The sequence below is a fragment of the Halyomorpha halys genome, unplaced genomic scaffold (genome assembly GCF_000696795.3).
Source record: "Halyomorpha halys isolate HHAL.00 unplaced genomic scaffold, Hhal_1.1 Scaffold423.1, whole genome shotgun sequence".
Taxonomy (NCBI): Eukaryota; Metazoa; Arthropoda; class Insecta; order Hemiptera; family Pentatomidae; genus Halyomorpha; species Halyomorpha halys.
The window spans coordinates 710,582-726,432 of record NW_027105827.1 but is presented as its reverse complement, the minus strand read 5'-3'; the positions used below and the strand labels follow the sequence as shown (position 1 = coordinate 726,432).

The following is a 15,851-nucleotide window of genomic DNA, read 5'->3' as shown; positions in this document are numbered from 1 at the left end:
CTGTAATGATTGGACAAAAAACGCTTAGAAAAATTATATTTCATTAATTTATATATTTTTATTCCCTGAACTAAGGAAGATGGAGGAACTGTAATAATTGGACAAAAAACACTTAGAAAGATTATATTTCATTAATTTATATATTTTAATGTCTCCCTGAATCAAAAGAATTGATTAAAAGAAAATTGTTTATAGTAGATGCTGCCATCCCTACTTCTAAATATGTCTCATTATCCTAAATTTCATAACTGCTATTGATAAAACTTTAAAAGCTTGTAGCAATGTTTTATCAATCATGGGGAATGGAAAGAGATTCAAAGAAAAATCATGCCTAGTCATGTGATAGCCATAATACAATTACATGATGATGACCCAAGTAAAAAAATCTATCTAAACCTAATTTTTCAATTCCTTTAGTTTTATAATTAATCAACTTTGAATTTTTGGTAATTTTGTAAATCATTATTGATTTTTATTTTTTAAATATTGATATATTTTACTGAGCAAACATATCATAGTAAAAACCTAAGTTAAACAAAAGTTAGTCTCGAAAGTAAAATTGATTTTCAAAATAAAAGCATAATCTATCACACACTGTGTTTGTAATCATTTTTTATTTCTGAATTAGTAATTGAGATTAGCATCTTAACTCAATATTTAACAAATACCGATAACAAATTCAATTTTACTGCTAAACTGATGGTGAATATTTTTAATATAAAAAATATTACCATATAATATTATTTAACTTCAGAACCACAGATAAATTCCTTGAAGCAGCAATGAAATATTAAAACTAATAGAAACTTATATGATTTTTAAAATATTATATCAAACAGATCCAACTATCATCAGTCATATAGAAAAATAAAAATAACTAAATTATGCTTCTAGAATTACACAGTAAGTCTTTATAAATAACTGTTGGGGAAGTAATTTCGTAGTTAGACACCTTTTTGTGTATTCTTTGCTTCTATTCCATAGTGTTACTTATCATCATTTTAAGTGTGTCAGCTTAGGAAAATTATGGGAAATATGAAAATATTTTTTGAATTATTAGAGTTGGATAATCGATCAATAAAAGAAAATATGTACTTTATTATACAAATTTATAAGAAATTCTCAACACAAAAGATAATAATAATAGACAATTTTAAAACTATTTTGAGCTCCAAAATAATTTAACAAGATAGAAAATGAAAATTTGAAAATTACGGTTTATTTTTCTCTTAGTATATAATTAGGGAAATCACAATTAGTATAATTATATAACTTTTTTACTTTATGTTTTTTTTTTACTTTATCTATTTTAGAATTATATTTAATAAAATTTTAATCTGATTTTGAGCCCCACTATCATATAACAGCTTTTCTGATGATACCTCGAAAGTGTTCACTTATAGCAGTCTTAGAAAAACATTACTTATATTGCAGTAAATTTTAACTCTTTTAAAAACCAGGAATGTGCAATGTATTAAAGAACTAGTTAGATGAATAAATATACACTTATTTATTTTTCTAATTAGAATGGGAATTTTTATAATAGGATGGTTTCTATGAAAATATTTTCTAAAATATCATTAACTTATTGGGAAGGTTCTAAGACTCCCACAAATGAGAAATCAAGAAGATTAAAAAAAGTACAATTTCAAAAAATTAGAAAAAGTAACACTGTACACCTTATTTTACAATATAACATCTTAAAACATAACATTTCCCTAGTTAAGGAGCAGATATAAAAAAGAGAAAACAGGATAAACAATTTGTTTATAGTTTATTGCATTCAAAATGAAAGCTGAAAAACACATATCTAATCCTTAAATACTCCCAGATCTATAACCTAGAAAAAAATTAAATACTCGAATTATAATTTTTTTTTTTAAGGCAATCCATGTCGAAGGTGATGTTTGCCTAGTTATCTATAGGTGACCAACCTATTATAACCATGGTTGGTGGTCAAGTTTTTCATTTTGTGGGACCGCGACTTAATGAAAAAGTCAATGCCCCAAGACCAGATTTGGACTGGCACTGCCCGCAGACCTCAGAACGACAGACTTGCACCTAACCCCTGAGCTACGGTGCGGCCCGAATTATAAATTTGAAGATTATTATGAACACTTATAGGACATTATACAGATATGTCAGGGCTTGGATATCTCTCTAAAGATTATGAATCCGCATGATTTGGTTTATTTTAATAAAAATACAATTTGGCCAAAACAATCCAAATTTGAATACTGAGAAAAACATTACAATAAATAGTGTTGTTTATCAACTATTTACCAGTAGTCTAACTGGATTATTAGAAAGTTTAATTTATTCAAAAATTATACAATAGAAATTAGTTTCAAACTTTTCAATTGCCAGTAATTAAATTAACTTTTTTTTTTGTTATGGAATCAACACAATAGAATTTTGTAACTTTTACTAGATGCATTAAATTTATATAATCAGTGAAACAATTTTACAATATATTAAACCAACCGTATATGTAAATCTTGACTTTCTGTAAATAGTAATATCAATAAAAAACATTATCTTGAAGCAATCAATAAATAATTGTAATAGAAGTGAAAAATTAAAATTCTGAATTAGATACAGACAAAGCTACTATAGCAGACAGATTATTTTTAAAGAACATTCCAAAATGATAAATAACAATATAGAATTTAGCTTGGAATAGAATGACCAAAGGTCCCAGAAAACCATGATATTGAATAATTTCTTTGATTTCACTTGATTAAGGAAAATATGGTATCATAATATTACAACATCATGAAAAATAGGTAGGTCTTTTAAAAACTGGGACCACCTTCAGCAGTAAAATGAGAAAGTAAAAAATTTCAAAACATTTCTTTTCAGTACCAACCCATAATATTAAATAACAGATATTTTGAAAGTAAATCACACTCAATTTTGTTTTTACCCTTTTACTAAAAGGCTGTCGTCAGGATAACAAAATATATTTTTTAAATATAAGAAATATAAAAACTTAAAATTAAAAAAAAAACAAAAAAAAAAACCTGGGTACACTTGGGATATCCCTGGAAGGTTATATCGCGATTTTCTTTGGGAATGATTTGGTCACCCTAGGCTTAGAAGCTACTTCTACACAAATTCTTAAAAAACTATCATATCACATTTGAATTTTTATTTTGCTGATTTACTGTAATGCAATCTAGCTAACTATATCGTTTTAAAGCATTCAATTTTATTACAAACTAGTGTACTTATTTCTTTAAAATATATAAAAAAAAAGAAGAAAATGTATAAGTCAAATTTACTGAAATTTGTAGTACCAAAAGTATAGTATAACTTTAAAAGAAAAATTAAAACAAAAATAATAGTAAGATAACATGCAAAATCATAAAATTTAAAAATAAAGAAATAGAATAAACATTTGATATTAAAACATATTGGTTTGAGGTAGTGGTAAAAGACACAACACATTAGGTTAGTAACAACTTGTAAAGCAACAATATGTGCATCCACACGCTTAAGCATAAGCTCGACAAGTCCCCCAAAGTATAAAAAGATACATGCAACAGGAAATTTAGGACACAATATATACATAAGTTTGTGTAAATAGAAAAAATCTGGAGTAGAAAGAAAAGCAAGATACCAACACATATGATGAAATAGTACATGGGAAAATTTGCATAGTGGAATAATGAAGGATTTTATAACAATTTGCTACACACAAATGCGAATATGAAACACAATGGACTAATAATAAAAAGACAAACACATTCATATGACATTGCATAGGTACACTTTAAATACAATTAACATACTTATAATATAACTTGTCTGATAGAAGATGAATTGTATATTACATTTTCAACCTATATTAAAAAAATGTACTGTTTCTTTAGCAAATAATTTATTTGTTATGAAAGAAGTATAAATATGGTAGAATTTAAATCCAATCCTTAGAACTCCTTGTAAACAGATATTATCTTACAAAGTCCAAATAAGGTATTATCAGTGAAAAATGAAATGGGGGAAGTAGTGACTTGTCTTTGTGTTCTGACATTTTTAAAGCATCATACAGGCTCAAGGTATTTACAAAATATAATATAGAATATGAAATGAGAATTAAAAATAATATTTTCAACAACAAAGTACAGTCTTATGTATATGTACTAACACGTAACAGCTTTGACCCTATCAGTTTTGGTTTTAACATTATATAACATTGGTTATATCACTATATACCTAAAAAGGCAGTTTTGTAATTCACAGCAGGGTTTATAATAGATCAAGAGATTTCATTAGTTGTTTTAATGTGTTTTAAAAGTAAAATAAAAACCAAACGGATAATCATTAAATTCCAATTTTGAATTTATCTACTTCATCCCAAACATAATAGAAGTATAACTAAAAAAAAAAAATAATGTTAAGTTTTTCTCCTTTTTCCATACATAACAACAAAATTGTAACTATTTTATGCAATAAATTCTATTCATGTATATATAAGTTAATACAACTACTTTCTTCATATTTTTAAGTTTAAGCTATACATTACTATTAACACAAACAAACAACCTCCACCATACGACCACATTAATCTGCACAACTAGAGGAAATAAGAAATGGAATAAGTTCAAAAAAAGAATTTTATTTATTTTATCTCTTGATATAGAAAATCTTACACCTATTTGCAACAAAAACTGTGCATTGTTGTTTAAATTTATTACATCTTACTTTTGATTTAGTTTTCTTCTAATTACTTCATTGAGTTAGTACTAGCTAGTGTATTTTGGTCCAGTACAAGAGTTGATGTCACTCACTTTAATTTATGAGTTTGTCATTTTCAACTATCATTACACATTAAAGTATTGTTGTGTATATTGTTGTATAATTGTTTCATGTTATATGTATAACTCAAAATTGGAACCCAACAATACAGCTCAATTCCAGCATCTTCAGAGATCAGATAGGTAGGGAGGAAGGTAATTTGTTTATATGATTTACATAAAGCTCTGCTATTTACAATGTTTAATAATGTTCAAGTTTTGATTATTATAATTAAGATTATCATCATTATAGCTTTACATAGAACTTTGTTGATTTTCGCTCGGAAGAGTTTTAAAAAAAAGCCCAATGAATTATTTGGAAGGGAACCTTACCAAGTAGGAGAACTTGGAAGAGGTCATAGGTTCTTTTAAATAACACAAATATTTAAAAATGTAAATAGATTAAGTGGGACTGATTATTCAATATTAAGAATAAAACAAGTAATTTGTAATCGTAATAAACTTGCTAAATAGATATTGGTGACATCAATACCTAGAGGCTGCTGTAACAAACAAGCTCCAAGGGTTTATCTTCATAATGTTCAATTTAAATGAATTTTTCCAATGAAATATCATTGAATATATTTAAAAAATTGTTTAAAGTAATAAATAAATCTGTATCACTACAACCCATGAAGGGTGAGGGGGTGCAGTACTACTTTCTATGGAAGTACCATTACTAGACCAATGGTTGTGGAAGGAGGTGATTTGGTCAGAATCATGTCCCACTGCCAGATTTTTTCCCAACTAAGGGTACCCACTTTATTAGTCTGGGTGGACCCCAGAGGGCTCTAGAACTCAGAGGATCGACTCTTGACTATAGTAACTAAATAAATAATTGTCTGTCACAGCCGGATTTAGTAATACTGAGCCATGCCGCAAACATAAAACATAAATATAAAGTAGTTTACAAAAAATCAATTTTCCCATTAAATCTCACTACTTAAATATCAAATAAAAAGAAACAATTCATTTAGTAACTAAAATGAATGTACTAGCTACCCAAGTACTGATGTTTCCCAAGGAGATCACCAAAATAAAATTGAAATGTATCAATTCAACTCAAGAAAAGAATTAATCGATAATTTAACAACTGCTTTACTTTTGCACTCCAAAGTACATTCTAGAAGTATAGTTTAACTGCTTATCAGTTTTAATACGATTTTACAAACATTGTACATTATATACATTAGACTAGTGATTCCCGGAGTTCTGCGGTCATAAAGGTGAAATATTCAACTAGACAAAATTGGCAATTTTCTTGGAATTTCCACTTCTCAAATTTTGCACCAACAATCATGAATGCTGACAAAATAACAAGAGTTTAGTCATTAATATTAGTACATATTAATTTCATTTACAATATCCTATCAGTGCGAAGCTAGGTTTTCAGCTTCCGGCTGTCACGGTAATAAAAAGTAACTATCACTCAAAAATTAACGTTGAACAAGTTGTGTAGTGAACATCAAGCCCATCCATCCCATTAATAATTTTAATAATGTTAATCATCAATGGACGTTTAATAAATTGTTTGTGAATTTAAAATTTGTGTTCAATATATTTTTCAACCAACCTAAGCAAATGGTGGTTGTCCAATCTTAATATGGATATTACCGAAACAGTTGAAATTAGATATTTTATATTATCCCAAGGAAAATAGTAAGTATTTGTTTTTAATTTCTCACTGTTAAATGGTTAATCACTTTTAAAAAAGAAAGTTTTCCAATTTTTCTAGAAAGTCAAAAATTTAGAAAAAAATCTGATGTATTAAGGGTGCTGCAGAAAAAATCTGATTATTTAGGGAGCTGGAAACCAAAAAAGTTTGAGAACCTCTGGATTAGACAAATAGATCACATCTTCTGTAGTCGGTTTACATGTTTTCTTAATCTCTTCCCTTTTTGTTATATAAAATTTCCTTCTCAGTTCCACATCATATTTTTTGTATCCGTTTGTACATTTGCTTTTAATTATAAACAAATTCGGTCTTGGAAAAGGTGGAAAATTTTATTCTAAAAGATTAAGGTTCTACCATAAATGTGTACCAAAGTTTTTCAATCAAAAAGAGAAAACAGTTTCTCAGACACGAAATATTGTCATGCAAAAGATTCAAAAGTAAGTCATCTCTTCTTCCCCCTAAAATTCTAAATGAACTTCAGGAAATGGATAGTAGGTTTGAGTTGATAAACAAGAAGGAAGTTATTTTTTAGAAAATTATGGTAGTCCATGTGCTTCGATGAGGCATACAATTTGTTGCTAGAAAGCAAAATTTTGTCTAATACAGTTTGTATGATAATATTTAGTGCAATCCAAGAGTTGCTGGAATTATTTTTATGTTGTAAATTTACACATATGCACAAACAAAAACTGATCTATATCTATTTAAAACAAGAACAATAATTACAATCATAATAAAGGGGGATTTCAAGAAACAAACAACACAACTCAATATTATATTTATAAAAATTTTACATTATTTTTCAAAAGTGAAAAAACTGACATAAATTCATCCACTATCAGTACAAGTAAGCACATTAAGGTCGTCGACTGAATCCTTTACTATACATTTGCAATATCATGTATATAGATTCTTTTATATTTTCGTAGTTATAACAAGATACATTAATTTAATTTACTTACATAATAACTATTTAAATACCAATAACTGGATGAATAGCCCTGCTGCAAAAAGCTAGCCAAAATGTGAATTGACAACAGTTTTAAGGAATCATAAAAATAAAAACATATATAAGCATGATTTGCAACCAAAGCATCGGTAGTCCCGTGGTGATGCGGCCTCAAAGGTGACCGGCGGTGCTTTGGTGATTGCTGGCAGTGTGCAAGAACAAATGACCGGACGCTGAGGGATAAAGGAACCCTGGCAAGGAATATGGAGGATACACAGATTTGCACATAAAGTAACATTGAGGGTCAACATAAAACACAAAAGGATATGGTGAGAGGAACAGGATTTAAGGAACATGCAAACAAATGTATCTCCTCACAGTTTCTTCCATATTTACTTTTATTTAGAAAAAAAAAAATAATAATAATAATAACAGTAAGATTTTATAAAAAAATAATTTTTTGTTCAAACTGATTAATGTTTTTATATAAATAAAAAAAATATATAATTGTGGTCTTCACAATAACATACAAATATTTTTAAAAGTAAATTTATCTATTGAAAAATATATTGATTGAACATGAAAAATATTATCAAACATGAAGAATTATATGGAGTGCAAGTTAACATGTTCTGAACTTTTAAACGAATCAAATAAATTTGGTTCATTGGTATATATTATTTAAAATATATCATTTGTCATCTCCAAAAATTAATCTGTACAAAGAAGTATATAAATAAATATATTTTTTTTGTTGACTTTACAATTTTGATAGTTTAGGAAATGAGTAGAGAATTTTAATAACATAAAAACAAAGATGCCTGTTGTTCTTCAGAAAAGAAATGAACTAAAAAGTGGTGGCAGGAGAAGCCGTGAAAGGATAATGGGGATTCGAAGGGGATCGAAAGGACAACTTACCGTGGGAGTGGAGTAGTAAACGAGGGGGATATGCTTGGTCTGGTTGGTAACAGTACTGCTGGTCTGGATGATACGCTCCCGGCGGGTGGTGGCAGAGTGGTGGCGAACCTAAGCCGCCTCCGTAACCCACCCTTGTGCCACCTGCAAGCCATTATCGCCACCTTATATTATATTACCATCTTCTCTTACAATTTATATTCCGTTACATCATTTTATATTATTTCCTTATCATTCTTTCAAACTTTATACAAAATAAAAACATTCTTTGACATATAAAAGAAAAAGAAATATTTTTGTAATGTATAAAACATTTTTTATTTTCTATAAGATACAGAATTGGGAGTTGTATTTTACAAAAAATTTTAATTGTTTACCAGGATATGAAAATTTAAAAAAAAAAATAAAAAATAATATTCCAAATATTAATTAAAGTAATGATACTTTAATTAAACTATAAAGCTTTTAAATTCAATTTAGGTTACTTACACCAATAATACAGATGTAATCATATAAGCATATTCAACTTTTGTAACTGATTTTTACCTGTATCATATTCATGGTCAGCAGCTATTTACAAACTAAGAAAAGGAGTAGTAATGATAAAATATTTATAAAAATTATTTTTAAATATATCATTAGATAAAAAATCTTGGCCATTAATATATAATATATATATATTGTTAACTGTACATTGAATAAACAATCTCCAGACATTACTATGTTGGTTTTTCTGATTATCTTTGAATGTATAGCAGCTGACAGGTAAGAATCAATAAAAACAAGAGCAGAAGTACTTAATATAGGCACGGAATCATAAGCTGTATTATAGAAAAAAGGGTTTAGGAATATTGAAATTGTTACAACTGATGGGGGAAAAAATAATAATGATAGTTCCATAAATAATTTCATTTAAGAATATTTAAAATAATTATTGTTTACTTAGCAATCAATCAAAGGAAATTCTCAGGATAGTGTAAAAAAGTCCTTTTATGATAAATAATAGGTGATGAACATGAATAGAATAAGTAAAAATAAATAGGAAATGATTATTTTTTTTTAAAATAACTGTAAACAATCATACAAACTCCCTATTCTGAATTGATCTAAGACAATTTTCATCAAGCAATTCACAAGTATAAATTTTTATATAAGATTATAAATAGTATATTATAAGCAGCATTCTCTAAGGGATAAGGTAAGTGTTTTTGTTTATTTATTTTATGATCAATTGTATAACACGATATGCTGTGTTTATCATCTGTAGATATAAATAATATTCTTTTTAATATCAATTTTTTGAATAATAATCATAATTGGCTAACAAACAGCATAAAATAAAATAAACAAAAATACTTACCAAATGAATAAATTTAGAAAAAGAATTCTGTTGTGTCAAATATCCTGGAAAAAGAACTTAAGGATTCCTTATATTAAATAATATAGAAGTTATGCCTATTAATGGCCAAAAATTATAATGCAATAAAAAAAAAAATTCATAATCCTGAAGCTTTTAAAGCTATATCAATCTAGAAAAAAAATTATGGCTACTATTCAAAGCACTAAAAAGATAAATGAACAGAATCCGTATGCAATTGGGCAAAAAATACAAAAAAAGTATTGGCACTATTATATGATATAGAATACACAAACCATAATATTGATGTCATGCGATGGGAGAAAACTAATATAGAAAAGAGCAAGGAAGAAAACTAGATATGAGAAAATATATGATGTTCTTAAATCGCTTGAAAAGACAAAAAAAAAAAAAAACTTTTTTTAAAATGCATTATAAATAATGTATGTAGAATTCAAGTTCACTTCAGTAACTACCTGAAGAAGGAACCATAACCATGTTCCTAATAATGTAATATTGCAGTGTTGAAGATATATACTATATATTAAAAAGGCAGGCAAAATCATGCTTAAATTTTTTTCATAAAACTTTTCTTTTTTTTTTTCTTTTTTTTCAAATCTATCTATTCTATTTCATAAAACCATACATTCCATTAATGATTAAAAACATTATTCCAATACAAAATAATACATGGCGTAATTAGTTCACCAATGCCACTCAACAAATTAAAAATAAATATAAAATAGTCAACAATTGGGGAACTTGTTTATTTGAAAAAAAAAAAAAACCTCTAGTCATATAGGAGTTTAAAAAAGTTGGTATTGAATAACTAATTTGAAAATTAATAATATCGCTCGAAAAAAACATTTACATCCAGCCACAATTTCTCGTTTTAAAACAGAGTTGCCCATTTAAAAATAATAAACAACTTGTGAAAGTAGATATTGAGGTTTTTAAAATTTACTTTGTAGCCAATAATTATAAAATCAAAAAGAATGATTAACAATTTTTTTAATTTTCCTTATTCAGTACTTCCTATCAAAAGTTAAAAATGAGACCCTAAATGGAGAGAGGAGAGTGTGGTAAAAAAATGAATAAAATTATTTAGGAAAATGCAGCACTTAACTGAAAAAATATTTTCTGATTAATTATAAATTTCTAAAAAAAAAACGGAGTTAAATTTATTTATATTAATGTAGTAGTATTACACCAAAAATGATTCAATATATCCAGAAACACATACACTAAAAAAAAAATCTAGTTTACTTATATTAATCAAATTCCATCTTTTTTATTTTTAATCAAAACACCAAGCATATTTAAAAGAAAAATAGTAATAAAATCAGTACATACATTTCACTAACTCTAGAGCCAAGGGGAAATGAATATGTATTTAGGTATAATACATTGTTACATTTAAAAATTAAATTTATAGTACTATTATGATAGAAAATAAATTTATTTAATTTTTTTTTTAAATTTAAATATCTAACTTTATGCTAATGACTTCATCTTATTTTTTAAGCTCATTTTTATTATTTTTAATTGATTAAAAATTATTTCATAATCACATTTAAAATTATTACAGATACTAGATCAGTATATGTTTTGTGGCTAGAGCTTTCGACCATTCATACTTCCCTAAATTAAACTGAAGTTAAAAAAACAAAAGATAACAATAAAAAGAAATAAATGATTCCAGGTATTTTAGCTAAAATAGAAATATAGTAAATATTAATACTCATCAAGTTATAACTGTTAAGATTGGTATATCAGTTATTTTCTCATAAAATGTTGTCTTCATATTCATAATTAATAAGGCCAAACAATAGAACATATTTTTCAAGATATCTAACTTAAAATAACTTAAAGAATATAAAGTATGATTATTATAAATAAAATGTTTACTTCAAATGCCAGTAAAAGTTATTTTATTTAATTAAGTCTTAATTTAAGAAATATATAAAACGCAATCAAACATAAAAATCATTATTCAGTCTTTATGATATAGTTAAATAAAATGTCTTCAAGTGAGACAATAAAAAAAAAAAAAAACTGTATATACCTGGTAACTGTGGGTTGGGTGAAGATTGCTGAGGTGGAGGTGCTGATACCTGGCGCTGCAGCCTAAATTGGTATGAAGCAGCACCGCTCTGCTGATCAGCTGCGGTAGGGAATCGCTGCTGACCTGCAAGTGATCTCACAGAAGGTAAACCTGCTGAATTAGCTCTGGCATATCCTCGTCCACCGCTCTAAAACAAATCACCATGAAAGATATGTCATTATTAAAAAACTCAATAGAAAAATCTTCATTTTTGAAAAGAATGAACATAGTTAATGCAATAAATGTTCAATAATTCAAATCTCAATTGACTGACTTACTTTTTACACCAATACACTCTTGCAACTGATCCAATACTTACTCGTAGCAGAAAATTCACACAATCTCCAGAAGTTTGTATGTTTATTTTAATTTCTTCTTTCTTTTCACAGTTGTACCCCTTCTTTTCTCTTTGATTCTTTCCTAATTCACTATTCCATATGTAATTTATTTAATTCTGTTCATCATGTCTTATTACTTTCAATTTTATGTCTATAAAAGATATTTTAAATATTTTGACTAATATTTTATTATGTGAATTTTGCCTATATATTTTTATGTTTCTCCTCATTGTGTCATGTATACCTTTTACTTTCCCATTATTCCCATCACATTAATTTCAATTGTTTCATTTATTACATAGAGCACTGTTTGATTTTAGATTATATTTACTTTTTCTAATACTTTCAATGTTTGTTTTGTAATAATACTTACTTTTGCAATATTATATTTTATCTTCTTTTAGTGTCATTTTTATTTTCTCCAACCATATTTTCCTCAGACAGTCAATTATAAACACTTCATATTTAATGATGGTTGTATTAATACTAAGAATGGTGACTTTAAATATAAGATTTACATTACATAAACATCTTTAACACCTTTAATTCAAGAAGATTGAGAAGAAAAAGTTTGGCTGACAGATATACCTTTCTAATAACAACTTCTACTTAATGTATTAGGTTTTAGATGAAAATAATTGGTTTCTTCGACTTAAATAGATAAAATTTTTCCTGAAAATATAATTCTTCAGTGCAGAATCATGTTAATTCTTCAGGAGTAAAATCATGTTAGTATAACATTTATATCATTTGACATTCCCGAGATAAAACTTTAAGGCCGATCTACAAATTGACCACTTGCCGCGAATCAGACATGTACAAATACTTAGTAAACAAAAGAACCATCCAAGTACTGTATCCACATGCTAGTATTTTTCAGAGACAAACATGGTGGACATAAAAGTGGTTTCAGCCATTGCACTGGAATTATACTATTTTAATTACAAAAAAATAAAAGGAGATTAAATGAAATTAAATAAAAATAAATGAGATTAAATATACAACTTATTATAACAAGTAACAACAAACACCTTCAACCTCATAACAGCTCTCAGTTGCAACTAAACAAAGAACAATGGTGGAGATGCTCTCAAGAACGCCCTTTGATCTGTGTCCAAAAACTGACTCAAGACAGATTGGCAAAAAACTTAGGCAACTCGTACCAGCCAAGCCAAATAACCCATCCACATGCTCACACATGCACGAGTTCACCACAGCTTGGCGAGCGTGTAAAGGTACCTTTATAGGACTAAACTATAAGTATGGTCAGGTTTTAGTAATAATTCACAGTTGGGGCTTAACACAAATAAAAATGAAAATAAAAATAATTGTAACTTATCAGTTGGACCTTTTCTATAATATTTTCAAATTTAGACCAGCCTGATCCTACTGTAATTGATACTTTTATGTGCGTGAAAATTTTATAAATCATATGTTTGCTTATTATAATTAGGAAGTTCACAATTTAAAATGAACTTCTACTAAATCTGAAGAGATAACTATTATCATTGATCCATTTGTGATAAAACCCCAGAACTGTAGTCAAGAAAAAATAATTTTTTTTCAATCACATATAAGGTCTTAACTTGTAGCACTTCACATAAAAAATCAGTTTCAGACCTTAAGAATTAATTAATTACTTTTTTTGGACCAATTATTTAAGTCCAATAATTTGGAATTCCATCAACCCATCCATTCTGGCATCTCTATAACTAGAAATTGTGTTCTGCCCAATGAGTAAGATATTGGAGATATCCATAATAGATTGTACAAGAGTCAAATAAGAACTATTAATTTTATAAAAATAACTTAATAATTTAATATTTTACCGTTAACTGAGCATTAAGGACAGGATTTTCCTGTTGTTGGAGGGAAAGGCGAGAATTCTGCTGAGACCAAGTGGCACTACCGCCACCGTAGCTTTGCTGGCCCTATGGGAAAAAATTTAAAATTTTCATTATAAAAATTAGAACATTATGAATCAATACTGACAATATTTGTAAATTTTCTCAAATTATTATCTAGCTTAAAAAAAATAATAATAATAAATAACCTGAGGGAGTCTTGGAGATAGTTGTGGCTGTTGCTGGTAGCCTTGCAGAGAACTGGGGGAGAGCCTAGCCTGAGGTCCACTCCCTGACACAGGCGGGCCTGTGCCACCTGCGCTTGAGAAACTTGTCATCCCGCCGCTGCAAGTTACAACATACAGGTCAGGGTCAATAAATTAGAAACCTTTAAATTAGGACCAACAGTGTCCAAAAATTGTATTCAAATCATACATCAGAGTGATTTCATAAAGCAGCAGTTTCATACAATAATGATTCTATCATTAAATTAAATAATTGCACGATCCTTAACTTTTTTTATAACAAACTTAATTATAGATAGTACTCATCAGGTTACATTAATTGGAAAGTGAGTTAAGTTGAAGTCCACTTAAGTAAAACTGACAAAAATGTTTATATGTACATAAGGCCATGTTTTGTGGCCTTTAGTTCATTCATAAAATCTTTTAATATGCAATTACCTGTATTTATTCTTGTATAAACTATAATGACCAGAATTTTTATTTTTTGATAGATTTTTTATTTTTTAAATTATATAATGGATATAATAATTCACAAGAGCTGCAATAAACAGAAGAAATAACATTCAAAAATAAGAAAATAAAGAGATTTTTACAATTATTTTTGTATTAAATACATGGAATATTCATTCATATTGAGTTGGAATGTTATCAGGTGAGCACTAGCTCAGTGAGTTAGGCACTGTGTTACAATCTCCCAAGCCCAAATTTGAATCTGGCAGTAGCAAATAATTATTCATTCTCTTACTTTCGCCATGAGTCATTTTTGTGGGTTCAGGAGCTTTCCACCCATACACCCAGTCTAAACAGAGTGGATACTCTTTGTTGGGGAAAAAAACCTAGCAATCGAACGAGATCTTGAAGAAATCACCTCCAACTGTTGTTCAAGAAACAGTACTTCCTTACAAACTATTGAACACCTGACCCTTTGTGGATTGTAGCGATATAGTTTATTTTATTTTTTTAAGCCGTCAAACATATTTCCTTTACACTCATCTTTTTTTATTTATAGTTTAAAAACGAATTTAATAGCTTTAATTTTCATTTAAATTAATATTTGTATGGCTTCTTTTGAAACAAAAAAAATTAAACTTTTGTCATGTGTTGTAGCTTTTAACTTACTTTGAAATAAAACATTCCTTTTGCAAATTTATTAGCAATGTAATTCTGAAACAACTTAAAATGGAGTCTGCCTATATACAACATATAATTTTGAGATTTCTTCTACGTTTATATATTTTATAATTTAATAGTATCTGTTTGATTAATAAAATATTATTTATTATGCTAAACAATTAAATTATTAATCACATTTCAAAAAAAGAAATGACAAAAAAACAATGAATCAAGAGTGAGCATATCACTGTCAACATAACTCAGCGTTTAGCTATCTTTTAATTTTTTTATGATTGCGCATAATATATGCGCATGATATGATCCTAGAGCAATAATTATAGTACAACAAACTTACTTTACAGGTGAGTAAGCCCTTCTCTGTCCTGGTGATGGAACAGATCCCAGACCTGGGTAACTACCAACAGGAGACAGTTGTGAATCAGGAACACTACTTGATCTCTGCAAGCAAATGCAAATGTTAACCTATAATCTTTAAATTAATGTTTTGTTAG

General features: G+C 27.6%; 1 protein-coding gene across 1 annotated transcript in view; it reads right to left on the bottom strand.

Annotated features, from left to right (window-relative positions):
- Positions 1–8,008: 8,008 nt before the first annotated feature.
- tai (taiman) overlaps positions 8,009–15,851 on the bottom strand; it is a 120,101-nt gene continuing 112,258 nt past the window's right edge. The window contains exons 15-19 of the mRNA XM_067053540.1: positions 15,695–15,798; positions 14,191–14,326; positions 13,967–14,068; positions 11,761–11,947; positions 8,009–8,482 (exon numbers count right to left, since the gene is read on the bottom strand). Coding sequence (XP_066909641.1) covers positions 8,271–8,482; positions 11,761–11,947; positions 13,967–14,068; positions 14,191–14,326; positions 15,695–15,798 — 741 coding nt within the window. The 3' untranslated portion in view covers positions 8,009–8,270. The remainder of the gene's footprint in view (positions 8,483–11,760; positions 11,948–13,966; positions 14,069–14,190; positions 14,327–15,694; positions 15,799–15,851) is intronic.